At 40.4% G+C, this 15,871-nt stretch overlaps 1 protein-coding gene across 1 annotated transcript in view; it reads left to right on the top strand.

Moving 5' to 3' along the window:
- LMOD3 (leiomodin 3) overlaps positions 1-15,511 on the top strand; it is a 174,560-nt gene extending 159,049 nt beyond the window's left edge. The window contains exon 3 of the mRNA XM_044077902.1: positions 10,779-15,511. Within this exon, the coding sequence (XP_043933837.1) occupies positions 10,779-10,805 (27 nt within the window). The 3' untranslated portion in view covers positions 10,806-15,511. The remainder of the gene's footprint in view (positions 1-10,778) is intronic.
- Positions 15,512-15,871: the final 360 nt, after the last annotated feature.

Consider the following 15,871-nt stretch of genomic DNA (forward strand, 5'->3'; position numbering starts at 1 on the left):
AGAGGAGTGTATGAACCAGATTTATGATGGCCTAGGATTTGGTTTTCATGACTGCAGTCTCTGGGGAATAATCCACTTCTCGTTGAGGAAAGCCCATCTTTCTCATGAGGAAGAAAGGACCCTAGCCCAGTGGGAATGAGCCCGGCTCATGTTCACAACCCCAGTTAACTGACTGATATAAAGATAGACAGGCAGACAGACAGGCAAAAAATGCCATGCACCTCTAATAATTCCATGACTAGCTTTGCTCTAGTTTCAGTCTCGCAGTTTTGCTGACCCTGCTTCATAGCCTATTCATCAGCAGGTACTGATCTAATATTCTGCCCAGCATTTGTCCTATCCCCTCATTCATGCTAGCCCTATTCAGAGTGCGTCCTTTTGCACTGGGACTAATATAGATGCTTCTCTCACCACCTGGTATTAAAACTTCTCTAATGACAAGACATGCGTGCCTGTGTGCTGCTGAAAGAGTTACTTGAACAGCACATGTGCGTTCAAATTCTGTCCTTCACCTTCAGATAGCACCAGGCTAAGGAGATGTGAGGAAAGCCACCATGAGTCATCGTCTATAAAGTTCCTCATGCTGACCGATACAAGTTTATTTAGGCTGGTAATGGTGCCTAGCATGCCATACAGGGCAGTGGAAACTTAAAGAATCAGCATAGATCAGTTTGAAGAAGTGAATCATATTGATAAATGGATGATTTAGGCAGCAGTAAGATATTCTGAAAGCGAAGGTAATATTCCAGTTAGCAGAGCACATGGAAGTATAATCTGATATAAGATGCAGACAAATGCTATAATATTTACATTTTTTGTAAAATCAGTAGAAGTGCCTGCTGTGTGTGTGTGTGTGTGTGTGTGTGTGTGTGTGTGTGTGTGTGTGTGTGTGTGTGTGTGTGTGTTTGCGCGTGGGTGGGAAAGCAGAAAGAGAGAGAGAGAGAGACAGATGTCTACATTCAAAGGAATAAATTCAGTTATTTTGTTGCTCTTAACTACTGATATGCAGTGGCTACTCTGATAAAGGCGTATACCAGCAGTGTTGATAAAAACTAAGGAAGAAGAAGTTTATAAATATTTATTCTTTTCTAAAACTGCCAGACATTGATGGGACAGCCAGCAGTACAGCACTTTCATGAACACCAACCATACTCACACATATACTATAATTAGAAGTGAAACGTTATAGCTGTCTTGAACCATTAAAATAAATGCAAACACTGCTACATACTCTAAATGTTTTCAGCAAATGTGGAGTTAGTGTGTTAGTATTTCTCTGACAATGTTGTAAATAACAGTATTCAAGAAGATAATTTATCTAATAGCTGTTAAGTCCACTAAACACAACTTCCTCTTTTAATGAGGACAGCAGGGTGCACTTTGTGGTTAAGAGACTTGTTTTGAAGCTGCATTGTATTACAATACCTTTTTATGGCATGAGACAATAAACCTGCCTTCTGTGGTCTTTAGGAGTATTCAGCATTCTACTTCCTGAATATCCCTGTCTTCCCCTCATCTATTCTGCCCCTGTCTCAATGCCCTGTTTGGTTCTTAGCAGCAATTAACATTCTAATGCCCATCCTCTCCATCCCTACTTTTCCCTCTCAGATACTCTCCGCCAGTCTCATGTCCACTTTAATGCTTCTAAAGATTCCATCTTGGCCACCCATTCTGGTATTCCATTCCATGGGTCTACAACCCTCTCTTAGTAAATGTACTTTCAAAGATCCAGAGAGTAGTTTGTCCCTATAATCCGCTGCATATGCCCCTTCTTTCCCTCTGTCCTTCTTGCTGATGGCATCCCATTTGCATCTCCCTGACAATATTTTGTGTATCCATATCATGTTTCCCCACCCCTCTTTTATGATCTCCAGAAAAGAGCTCCAGCTCCTCTATTTGCTGGTCATATATACATCCCAGTACATTGTAACTTTCTGGTGGCTTTTGTCTGGACTGTTTTCAGTAGTCTGATGTCATTCTCTTTGCTTGACGTCCAAAACTGCAGACAGTACACAAGGCATAGCTTTACCAGGGCCTGTTGGAGGAGAAGCAATGCTTCTCTGCTTCTGGAACCTATCTCCCACAGAGGACACATCTCAGTATTCTGTTACCTGATACATTGCCTTTTTACTCTACTCTTAATGGTCCAATCCAAGTGCATTCTACACCTCCAGAAGGGTTTCCTACTGTACTGCAATCAGCTGGATTCCCACCAACTGATACTTCAACATTTGTCTACATTTAGCCTAAAATGCCACTTTCTCCCACTTCGTCAGCCTTTCCAAATCATTCTTTAAGCTGTCCGCAAACTACTCCAGTACTACACCTATCCTTGCATCATCGGCAAAGAGGATAACTTGCTTCTATTCATTTAGATATGTACAAGACAATCATAATAGAGTGATAACCCTGCACTAAATCCTGAAGTACTCTATTAGTCACTTTCCTGATGCCTTCATTTGTTCCACTCACCACAACTGTCTGTGGCCCACCACTACACCATGCAACAATCAGTCACCTTAATCTTGATCCCCCTCAACCCCTCCAGACTGCAAAACAGCCACCTGTGCAGGACTGAGTCAAAGGCCCTTGTGAATTGTGGTAGATCACTTTTACCATTAGTTCCAAGTTAAGTTATTATGTAAACTAGCCATAAAGATGGCTCAGGTCCAAATGACAGCTTCTTCTGAATATGAACCTATGTCACCTGTTGTCTCCTAGGAAAGCAATCAGTCCTTCCTTCAGGACTGTCTACATGGCTTTCCCTTCTACTGCTGTCAGGCTAACCAGGCATATATTTTCTTAGACTTCTCTTGCTCCCAAACCCTTGATCAAGGGGACTGTATTGGTGTATTTCAGTCCTCAGTCAGTTCTCCAGTGGCCAGTGATCTATAGAAAATATCAGTCTGGGATGTCCTAGAAAACCGTCCAGATTCCTGAGGACCCAGAGAGGCAGTCCATCTAGCCGTCTTGCTTTACCTCCCTTACAGAAGCCACTTCCCTCTCTGCTTTCTACTTCTCTGCCCTGGCATGTGTTCATTCCTCTACTTCTTTCCTAGCATGGCACCCACCTCTTGCTTATCTTCATCAGCACTGAAACAATGTACTGTTCTGTTTCCCCTTTCTTCTTTCTGCACATACCTGTAGAAATCCTAGCTCACCCATGTGACCTTTTCCCTGCCTTTCTTTTAGCTTGCTCCTTTGCTGCTCTCACCTTCCTTGTTACTCTGCCGCTTGTGCCTCTTTTTACTTTATATTATTTACTTCCCCACTCCTTTCACTCTTGCATGCTCTGTCTTTTGCACTAAACACTAACCTCAATTTCCTATCTAGCAATACTGTCCTCTTCTTTTTGCATTTTTGCATTTTCCTCAAACATGTCTTAAGCCTGAGAACTGCATTTCTGACCCTTGTCCATAGCTTGCCTACTCCCTCAGTTTGTTCCCCCATCCTCTAATCCATTAACAAGCCTCTCTTCCAAATCATCATCTTCTTCTCCCCCGCTAAAATCCCACGCCATCATCTGAGTCCTTATTCTCATAGTCTTCCCCATTCTAAATTACACAGTGTCATGATCACTACTGGTTAATGGTGCCCTCACCTGGACATCCCTGACCCCCTTCACATCAGTTAGGATCATCCAGGATTCTGTCCCTTCTAGCACAGTCCCACACCATTTGGTAGAACCTGTAATGGTCCAAGATCTCAAGTCAGCCCCAATGTCCTTTTTCTCCTGGAATTCATAATCTTCCATTCAGTTCCTAACAAATTTGGATACCCCAAGACATTAACTCTCCACCAAACCCCTTTCTTTACAGTCTCCTCCAGTTTCTCATTCTTCTCCATGGTATGTCTGGGAAGTGAAACACTGTACTGAGTCAGCAGCACTTCCTTCGTTCCTTCCTCTCCCTTAACTAATAGTGGAATTACCTTTGGTTCTGCTCATGATCATCAACTCTCTCTTTTATGCGATAGCATTCCTCCTTTTCCTACTCTCACTTTTGATTCATTCTTAAACAGCCTATACCTAGGCACCTCCCTATCCTACCCTTACTTGTCAATACCCCTTATTGTACAATATCAACAATGTCTACTATCCCCTGCTTCATAACTTCCTATCCAGACTTTTTGCACTGCAAAGAAATATTAGCCAGCCATGATATGAATCACCTTTGTTACCTTGCTATTTTCTGTGCCATTTTTATTTGTTTTACAGGCTGAGTAACCACCTCCATCTTAACATCTCTGACTCCCAGTCCTTTCCATCTTAGTGTATCTGCAAAATCATTGTGATTTACCTTGTCAGTTTTGTCAGCTAAGATGGAGCCCAACTCAAAGAACTGGTACCTGTGCCAAGTCTCTCTATATCCTGCTAGCAGTCACAAGCCCTTCTTCCTTATCAACTACTGCAGCCTGTCATTATGATCCCTACCTCTCTACTTACTCACTGCTCAGCCGGCTGGCACAGATAATTCTAAAAATGGTATCTCCAGCCCTCATCTGGCCATTTCTCTGAAATCTCCCTGCCCCTGCCTTGCTACGACTTGAGTTGTCTCTTGCAATAGGTTATCGGTGGCTGCATTCACTACAATGTCTCTGTCCCTCCACCTTGGTGACCAGGGATAACCTAAGTTCAACAGGACTGCCACAGTAAAAAACCTGAAGTAAAAATGACCCTCTCTCTGTATAGTTACTCATACACAGATGGTCACAATGTATGGACAAACACAAAGGAATTTCTTTCAAGGAACACTTTTCTAATAAAAAAAAAATCATATGCTTAACCAAATCTTCAGTCTCCTCCAAATTACTTCCTCCCTGCTTCACTCCCTCTTCACTTTGTTCAGGCTGGTGTCCAGTACTATTACATTCTCAGTATGATATATCCTCTGACTTTACATCATGACAAAATAAAGGTAGGCTGGTATCCAGTACTATTACATTTTCAGTGACATATATCCCCTGTGACTTTACATCATGACATCACAATAAGGGCATAATTGCAATATGTAGATTCTGTTACAGTGTCAGAGTTCTGACCTACATTATAAGGTAATGCACAAAACTAAAGAGAGAAGATTGTTCATAGCATTTTGAAATGCAGTCCTGTATGTGTGTGTGTGTGTGTGTGTGTGTGTGTGTGTGTGTGTGTGTGTGTGTGTATATATATATGTATATATATATATATATATATATATATATATATATATATGTATATATATATATATATATATATATATATATATGTGTGTGTGTGTGTGTGTATAAATATATATATATATATATATGTGTGTATAAATATATATATATATATATATATATAGGTTCATAGGTTCATACTAGGCTATCTGCCCTAGGGCATTTATAAGCCTAGCCAGAGTGTGTTTGGCTTTCGCCACCCATTTTAAATTAATTTTGCTATGCCCTTTTTTGAGGTTAGTATACTGTGCCTCTGTCTAACAGTGACACAGAAGTGATACCCAGGGTAAACCTACGATCTCCCATCCACTCATCAAGATTCCTCTTGAAGAGAGCCAATGAGAGACTCTGCTAACCTGGACTGGGATTTTATTCCAGAGTGAAGGGAGCCTCTGGGTTATAAATCTGTCCCTCCAGCATGTCCTATTTATTTCAGTGCTGAGGTTCAAGTCTCTCCAGCACGTAGCTCAATGGGATTTGGATTTTCTGAGGTGCAGCATGTCCATTAATTCCAGGTTGGACATGGCTTTATACATCAGGCACAGATCGCCTCAGAGCAGGCAGTATGCCACTGAGTAGAGCTGGAGTTTCTTTAACCGGGCAGCATATGGCATCTGTTTGTGCCCTTTGATCCTCTTGGTAAGGTACTTTTGGGGTCTTTCCAGTTGCTGCAGGTGTCTGGTAAGGTACATCCCAAAAGGGGCATTGTACTCAATCATGGGCCTGATGAGGGATGAGTAAAGAGGCACGATGACCTCCCCTGATCTAGATGTGAATCCCTTCATGATTAGGTGGGCTATATAAAATGTTTTCTAACCACTTTGAGAGATTGCTATCAACTTGGGTCCCCAGGTCCCTAATTACTTCTTCTGTACTTAATGGATTACCACCTATGTGGTAATTTGTGGGCACTTTGTTTTTGCCAAAGGGGATGACTATACACTTTTTGGCGTTTAGCTTGAGGCCATGGCTCTGGCACCAGTTGTCTGTTTCTATGAGGCCCTATTGTAGGATGCTTGTGTCGGCTGGAGAGTCGATTATGGTGCCCAGTTTGCAGTCATCTGCGAACTTGGTCAGCCACAGTCCTTCCGTGTTGGCCTGTACCTCCGAGAAATATATACCGAACAAGAGAGGTCCCGGGACTGAGCCTTGTGGGACGCCACTTGTAACTAGTTTGGAGTCTGACATGGCTCCAGCAATTCTAACCATGTGGGTTCTGTCCTTGAGCCAGTTTGCAACCCATCTAGTGACATAGGGGTTTATATTTAAGCTGGTGAGCTTATCTATAATGCCCAGTGGGGTATTGTATCGAAGGCTTTTGCGAGGTCCAGGTAGGCTGTGTGGACCACCTTCCCCTCGTCAATGGCCCTGGTGACTGTTTCAAAGAAATTGACCAGGTTTAAGAGGCAGGATCTGCCCTTAACAAAGCCGAACTGGCTAGGATCCAGAGTCTGTAGGTCCCCAATATCTTTATTTATGAGGTCCATGATGATCCTTTCCATAGCTTTGCAGACCAAGCTAGTCAGGCTTATGGGGCGATAGTTTCCAGGATCCGTTGAGGCACCACCTTTGTGGAGAGGGACCACTGTTGCTGTACGCCACTCTTTGGGTACATATCCTGTAGTAAGGCTGAGACTGAATAGTAGTTTTATGTTTGGGTTTAGCTCTTCTTGGAGTTCATGTAGGATGCAGCCCAGGACACCGTCTGGTCCCATTGATGCTGTGTTTTTTGCTTTGGAGAAGGCGGCTCTTACCTGAGCATCTGAGATATCAGGGGGGCAGCACTCTGCTGGGATAGATATTTGCCCTTTTGGTGGGGAGTTTGCGCTGAACCTGTCAGCTAGGATGTTGGCAATGTCTGTGGGTTTGGTGTATTTTTTGTCATTTTGGACTAATTCTGAGCATATCTGGGAATTCCCACCCAGGTTCCTAACATAACTAAAGAAAGCCTTGTGATTATCCTTAGTGTCCTGTGCAATTTTTCTCTCAAAGCTGGCCTTAGACGATTTTATGAGTGCCCATAGTTTTTTGCTAATACTGATCAGAGATGCCTTCCCTTTTTGGGATTTTGCTCTATCATGTAGTAGCTTCCTCCTTCTATTGTATAGTTTGTTTATGGCTGGGGTCCACCAGAGAGGACATCTGCCTTTGGAGGATTGGGTCTTGGTTTTATTTGGGATTGCATGATCCATGCATTCCTGAAGGTGTTGGATTCTGCGGTCTGGGCCATATTTTCCACAGGCCTGGGGGCTTTGAAGGATTCCACCTCGGTTTTGAGGAGTGTGAAATTTGCTTTAGAGAAGTTTTTCACTGTGGTTTTCTGGGCAGGGGTGGGGTCGGGATGTGAATATCCAGTAAGATTAGTTTATGGTCTGATCTTACCAGTGAGGGATACACTTCTGGTCTGGAGCATAGAGTCCCCATGTTGGTGATGATCAGGTCCAGTATGTTTTCCCCTCTTGTGGGAGTGGTAACAAGTTGTTCCATAGCATTTGAGTTTATAAATTCTAGGAACCTTTGGGCTAGGGTGTTGGAGCTAGAGTAATGCTCCCAGTCTATGTTTGGGTAGTTGAAGTCACCCAATATAATGGTGTTTGGAGAGACCTTCATATTTTCCAGTGTTCTCAGGAAGGCCGAGTGGGGTTCCTGGGTTTGGGAGGGTGGTCTGTAGCAGGCTATAAACTGGAAGGCAGTTTTACCCACTGTTAGTTGCACATGGATAGTCTCTGATGCTTCGTGCTGTGCCACCAACCTGGAGGTGTGGGTATCTTTGACGAATATTGATACTCCCTCTCCTTTTGTGGTTCGGTCCAAGTTTTGGGGCTGAAAAGCATGGTATGAGCTATAACCTGGTAGTGCTGGGGTGCTCTCGGGAGCCTTGAACCAGGTTTCTGTTACTGCACAGATATTGATGTTCTCCATGCTAAGGAGAGTTTCGAGTGCATGCATCTTGAGGTTTAGACTTCTGGCGTTGAGTAGCATTTCTCTTAGTTTCTTATCCCTTGTGATACTTATGGAGGTGGGTTTGTCTTTTGAGCCTTGCCTAAAAAAGGCACTATGGGGGTAGCAAGAGCCTTTGCCAATATCCGAAAGCCCAGGGGTGACAGGTGCAAGCCATCCCTAGCGAAGCATCGTGGCTTGTTGAGCATGTCATCCCAGGCTGACAGGCATTGGATCCCCTTTGAATGACACCAATTGATCATCTTGTCTTCATATTGTGGCATCATTCTTGGTGAGGGTAAGATGCTACTCAAGGTCAGGGTCATACCGGCCTGGGCTACATGCTCAGAGAGCTCCTCTATGTCTCTTTTCATGTAGTCCAGGAAGGTATGTCTCAGGTCATTCACACCAGCATGGACAATGACTGAGTCATATTTGTACTTGCCTTGGAGTGACCTGAGTGCTTGTGTTATGTGGCGGATCCTAGTGCCCAACAGGCAGCTCACCGTGACCTTCTCCTTGTTCAGCCTGGTGAGCGGGACGTCAGTGTGCCTGACGATAGAGTCACCTATTACAAGTGTATCAGGTGTGTTGTTTAGCCTTAAGGGCTGTGACTGTTTGGCACACTGGCTTTGTGAGCTATGTAGTGCACGTGTTTTGTTTTGGGGTAGCGGTTGCTTGGGTGTCTGCTTTGGAGGTCTCTGCTGCTTAGGCAGATTTTTATTTAGAGCCTCCGAGTATGTTTTTGTGTGTTTATGTGTTTGGTTTGCTGTCGTGGTAGGTCTATGTGAGACTGGAATTGTAGTGAGTGTGGTTTCCTTCTCCTCCTGACTGGTTATGCCAGTACTGAGTTGAGAGAGCTTAGCCTCCAGTTTGTCTATATGGTTGCATCTCTCACATGTGTTGGAATTTGTTGGGAGGAGGAGAGGGTTGTCTGTGTACATGAGGCAGTTGTAACACTGCCTCAAGATTCCCAGATTCACCAGCTGGACTGGAGAGGAGATTGACAACTGACCTTTGGACATGCTAGAATAGTATTGGGAATTCCTTTATAATTGAAAAAAGGGCCAGTGCGGAACAAGGTACTCAAGGGGAGTTTGTGAAGGTGTAGTGCTTTTAATTTTATAGTGCTGACTTATATAATTGCTTTAGTGAGCAAGTGCCAGGTAACTTAAATGCAATGTGTTACAGGTAACTTAAATGCAAAAATGACAAACAGTAACTTTCTTTCAAGTGAAACAAGGAAATAAGTACAGTAAGCAATGCAGATATCACTAGGGATCCACAGAAGCGCTGAAAAGCCGCGTTTTATGTGGAATTAGCGTTTCAGGGAAATAACAAGCAAACAAACAACAAACATACAAACAAAGCTAGATTCAGCAGGCCTGGATCTAGTCTATGCTACAGCAAACAAGGTGTACCAATTTCAGTAAGAAGCAGTTCAAATATGCAGGCACTATAAGCCTTTAACCAGAAATTCCCAGCTCAAATTTTAGAATAACAGACACTGAGCCATCAATCACAAACCTTCCTAATGTAAAACAACTGGTCTGAAGAAGTGAATACTTTAAAGAATGCCTGGATTAGTGCTCAAGTTATACAAACAAAGCTAGATTCAGCAGGCCTGGATCTAGTCTATGCTACAAAAAACAAGGTGTACCAATTTCAGTAAGAAGCAGTTCAAATATGCAGGCACTATAAGCCTTTAACCAGAAATTCCCAGCTCAAATATATATATATATATATATATATCCATATATATTACTATTAGCATTTCAAATGCACTTAGGTTGACCATTTAGAATGTCGACCCAAAATGCTGAATCTGGAATGCCTAAAAGTAAACCAAAATGAAAATGAATACATCGTCAACTGTGGTTCAATGTATTTGACATAGCAGGAGGTGACGTCACTCACCTCCTGCTATGCACATTAACGTACCATTAAACTCGACAGTCAACAGTACGATAATTCTACTATATTGCAGGGGGGCTACACCCCTGCACCCACCACACCCCCTGCACATCAAATATACCAACTCTGAGATCGCACTACAGTGAGGAAATGGGTTAATTCTCTGTTCCTCACTGAACTGCGAGCTCCCTGCACAATGTCAAACCCAAATGCTTGAATTACACTGCCCATTCGCTGTAGTGAAGTCGATACATTTATATATACACATATATATATATATATATATATATATATATATATACATATATATATATATATATATATATATATATATATATATATATATATAAACACACACACTAACAAATGGTGTTTATCCTACTAGACTCTACATACAGAGCACAACAGAAAAGGTTTGCACTTTTTAAAAACGTCTGTTTTCCTCTTTGTTCTTAGATGTCACTTAGCAACAGGAGGCCCACTGCTATGGACATGAATTCCTTTTGTGCTACTGTCATGGCATGGCATTCAGTAAGATACTGCATATCTGGCAAGCTATGTTATGACTCCCAATATCTGCTATACTGTGTTTTTCACTGAGAAATCGGTTGTATAATGGTGTTGAGTGCCATGTTTTCTATAGCTTCAGTAACTCGATTATTTTTTTTTGATCCAACAGTCAATATGGCTGGAGTGTTAATCATAATGCCTGTTCTCTTTTGCAGGTTCCAGTGCCAAAACAGCTTGAGTAGATTTTGAACTCATCATATTGTACATGTTGAAGATGTTTCAAGCATTGCATTAAGAATGCTAAGAAGAAGCTGAATGGTAACCGTTGTTATGTGTGGGAGCAAGGCAAGTTATAGAAACCATTTACCAACACCACCTCCCTTTCTTCTCTCTACAGAAGAGTTACTCCAAGTTTACATATGCTAATATGAAAGTCAGAGAAAGTACATATGAAACAAACAAAAAAAACTTTCCAGCATATGTTGACTTTCTTTCAGTGGTTTGGATAAGATTTTTTTCTTTTTCTACATCTTACTCAGAATAAACCTATCAAGCGTATAGTCACTTCCTGTTGAGGTAGTGTAAAAGCAGAGCAAGATGCTTCAGCTAAGAGCAATGGGAATTCATTTTGTTTCCAGAAAACATTTGCATTTTAACACAGTTTGCCACATGGAAGATGTCATTCTCCTTTAACAGTTAAAAAACTCACTCATAGTAAGATTTCTCTTCAGAATGTCTCACATTTGTTTTCTGAAAATGGTTTCTTCGGCCTAGTGTCTACTGTTTGCAGTTTCAAAATATTATTTTTCCATCAAAATGAACTGTGCTTTTCCTGTTTGCACTATACAGTACCACTGCTATGTGTTTTGAATGAACAACTTAAGAGAGAGAAATATTTGGTTTATGTGAGACTTTGTGTTGATTTAATGAAGGTAACCAAACCAGGTTGAGCATCATAACACTTTGTAATGACTTAAGACAGAATTTAATTCTCAAGGATCTAAAAAAGGCAATGCACATCAAAAATAATTATGAATTAGTTTCAACAAAGCTATAAAACTCATAATGGACATGTCAACCTAATGTTAAGATACTTAATAAGTTTAATATGAATTTACTACCGCTGACATTTCAAAATGAAAATTAAAACTTCAAAATGTCAGTGTTTAATGTCAAAATATACACGACTACAAAATATTTTATTTCATCTGCAGATGTTTTCACTGAAACATAATGCCCTGATTTTGGTTATGAGAAATAATTAAAAAAGGACAAAATAATAAAATAATAATTGCAGCAAAGGTAATGTCAGACATAACATACCACTGTTTATCATATGTCTTTCAAAACACCAAGATATTAGTACACAAAACTGTGAATCAGGGGAATTACCAGATACATATTTGCATCTTCCAGTTAAATATATCATTGACAAAAAACATGGCAGCATATAATGTCATCAAGATACTTGTCCATTTCCCTAAGACTTATCAAGCCATCATATTTCTTTAGAGAAAGGTTCCACTTATACCTCCCTGTATCCTTAATTTATCCCATTCCAGGTCACATCAGACTTGTAGTAAAACAGTATTTTGTAAGACAGCATTCCTCTTAAAGCTGTTTTAACTCCCCTCTCCAACCCACTTCACAGCAGTTACAAATATCTCCCATGAAAAATTAGCTCCAAGCAGCACAGAACATAGATCTATTTTCATTCTACCCACACACACATGCGCACACGCACACACACACATCACTCTCCTCTCACCCCACCAACTGACTAAAGGGCATGTAAATTATAATGCTTGTTCTCATATGCCTATACAACAGCTGTCTGTAAATAAGACATCCTATCCAAAACACAACCCTCATTTATCCAATACATACCTTGTACATTCCAAATGAATGACAAAAAAACAAAATGTTTACTTACGTGTTGGGCACGTAAGTATTAATCACTCCACTGTTAGTCAATGCATTTTATTCTGAAGGTTACAGATATGCACCTCTAGGATATGGAGTTCAGTTCTGACTTCTTGTTTGCGTCTGTGTGGTGGATATAATATATTCTACCCATGTAAGGGTGATTTTTTTTCTGAATATTCTGATTTCGTCCCACTTCTTAAATATGCTTGTGAACTGACCACTTATGAGTTCATTGCAGCTAAAAAAAGGTCCATGAAGTACTAATTTAGATACTATTTTAACAAGCACATACATTTTACCTAAATCAGTCAACATCTCTGCACTCCCAAATGCACTTTAAAATGATTTTGCTGCAGTACACAATTTCCTGTCAATGCTGCAATGGAAGTTGTAACATTTCTAAGCAATGATTTATGATGATTGCTCTATGACTGTAAAAAAGTACAGGTAGTACTGTTTATATTTCTGAATCAACTGTATAATTCTAAAATGTAGAACAGGCACAAGCACTGGATGACCATAAGAGGAAACCTCTGTGTATATATAACTGTAGATTCATTCCTTTTAGTGGGTTAGGCATGTATTTTTAAAGTGTACAAAGGTCTGTCTGTATGGCCTCATAAACCTTCTCCCACAGCCTAGCCTTCACTTTGGTAACTGCTTTAACTACTGCCTTTCTGGCTTGTCAGTACCTCTCAGTCATATTCAGAGAACCCTTACTAATATTACAAGGAAGACCTTTTTCTTTAGCTTGACAGTTTTCCTTACTGTTGGTGTCCTCCAACTCTACCCTCATGGCAAGTGCTGACCACCTTTTGGTCACAGCTCCTTGCCACTGCCTCAATTACTGAAACCTCATATGGGGTGCTTTCAGAATTCACACACGTAACCTTACTAGGGAATGCAGGAAAGGCTCTTCTGTAGGAAGGAGTTGAACTCATCCCACATAGAAGAATCATCTAAGCCCTCATAGGACATGAGTTTCTCTGGTCTGTCCAGCAGCCAGCCCAGCCATTTCACCCAACTCACATTATTTGAAAAGTGAGAATTGTATTCACGTTCTCAGTGTTAATTCAGCTATGTTCAAGGTGGGCTGAGAACTCAGCCAAGGGTATGCATTGCTTTCCCTCACGTTTGTGATTTTCATGTTCAGAATATTAAGGTGCAGACAATGTCTGGAGTGTATCTAGTCTGAGGATATGAGGTCTGCATGTTTGCTGTTTGCAGACAATGTTGTTCTTCACTGCTGAATGAGCAGATAAGGTGAAAATCAGCACCTCCAAACGAGATCTTACTCTTCTATCCTGGCAAAGAGTACATTGCTTTCTGCAGGTAAGTTGTAGTACTTACCTTAGATAGAGGAATTTGGGGTCTTACTCACAAGTGATGATAGACGGGATTGAGAAACTGATCAGCAGATGGATACAGTGACATCAGTACTGCAAACCTTGTACTAGACTATAGTGGTGATGTGAGACTTAAGTCACAGGATGAAGCTTTTAATTTACAAATGAATTTATGTCTGCATGCTAACCCATAGTCAAGACCTCTGGGAAATGACCAAAAGGATTAGATCATGAATACAAGTAGAACTAATGGCATTCTTTCATGGAGTAGTTGAGCTGTCTCTCCATAATGTTGAGGAGCACAACAGTCTGAAAGGACCACAGAGTGCAACCACTGCTCCTGCATTGTTGAGTGGAGTCAATTGAGGTAGGATGAGTGGCTTGTGAGAAAGCTCCAGGAATGCCTCTCACTGTGGATGCATCAGGCATAAATCACTGGGAGGAGGAGGCCACCGAGCAGGCCCAGAATACATTGGAAGGATGGTCTCTATCAGCTTTCCAGGGAGTTACTGGATATCCCACAGGATGAGCTACAAGTTGTTGTTGGAGAATAAGAAATCTGGTCAATCCTGCTTAGCTTGATATCATAGTGACCCTCTCCAGGACAAGCAGTTTAAAAAAACATGATGATGCTGGTGTTAAGCACTCGGTATCACCTTTTACTTACTTCCTAGGTCATGTTTTACTCTACAGTTATACACATCCTATGGTGCAATGCTGCTTAGAGATAGGCTTAACTTTGAATGACAAATGTTTTATCTTTCCTTGTGAGACAGGTTTCAGTACAGATCTATTGCTACTGTATTTGAAAACGTATTTCATATTTCCTTTGCCTATTTCAAAATATTGTCATATTTTCATTCAAGTAGATTTAATAAAATGGTTTTGAAAGAATAAAAATGAAATGTAAAACAGTTTTTATGCAGTGAGCAACATACAAAAATTCTCATAAATTTTTATGTTCTTTAAAACTGCATTCTAAGCACAGAGGACCAAGAGGAAGTGAAATGAACTTAGCAGACTTTAAAGAAGTTTGCCTGAGGAAAAAAAAAGTGATGGCAAAAAGAATAAGAGGGGATGAAGAAGTTAAATGTAAGTGACAGAAAATAATAAAAGGAGACAAAGAAAGTAGAAAGAAAGGAATGGAGAGGCAAGAAAGTATGAGAAAAGAAACATTAAACAAAAATATGTTATGGCTTATTTTAAGTTCACATTATCAGTGAGTTATGTTTCCTAAATTTATAAAGCTCCACTGTCCAAACAGCTACTGATAAATTGGCTAAGCCATGTTATTGTTATCAAAGGAGAATTACCTAATACAGCTAGCCAAGATGCCCAGATAATTTGCAAAGGAGTGTTAAATACAAACATATAAAACTGACATCCCTCTCACACATTTCCATCCTCTAAGCTGCAAACCTGGTAAAAAGTTAAATCACAACTTAATGGTATGCCTTTATAGGTTAACTCTTCCTTGAGTAAATACATTTTATAATATATTCATGGAAATGCATCAATGGTGGTATAAACTTATCATAAAAATGTATTTTTCTATAAGAAATGAAAAATAAACCCAGCATCAATGTTGTCATTGTATTATTGTAATTATTATTACTACTATTACTAGTTATAGATTGGAGAATAAATTCAGTTTTTTAATAAAAAAACTAAAAGTTGTTTTGATGTGGTGATTTTATTGGGAGAGATTCTTGACATCAGCTTTTATTCAAGTAAAAATGTCATAACATTTTTGGTAACAATGATTATTTCTGCTTAAGATTATTAACAAATGTTTATTTTCTGACAGAAGGAAGCATAGGCTAATCTATCCCAATTGATATTGTAACCAGCCATTTGCAGATTCCCCAGCATTACAATCACTCTTGTCTAACCTTCTTAAATTTATCTCATGATTTGTTTTAACCCTATTTTCCATATTGTGATTAACAAATGAAAAAAGCAGGCTAGTCTATGTTCTGCTTCTCATTCTGTGAAACATTTTCCTATTTTAGTTCAGAATCTCTCATTCAATTCAT

This window comes from Protopterus annectens, chromosome 7.part0 (genome assembly GCF_019279795.1).
Source record: "Protopterus annectens isolate FY-2018-M chromosome 7.part0, PAN1.0, whole genome shotgun sequence".
NCBI classification, from domain to species: domain Eukaryota; kingdom Metazoa; phylum Chordata; order Ceratodontiformes; family Protopteridae; genus Protopterus; species Protopterus annectens.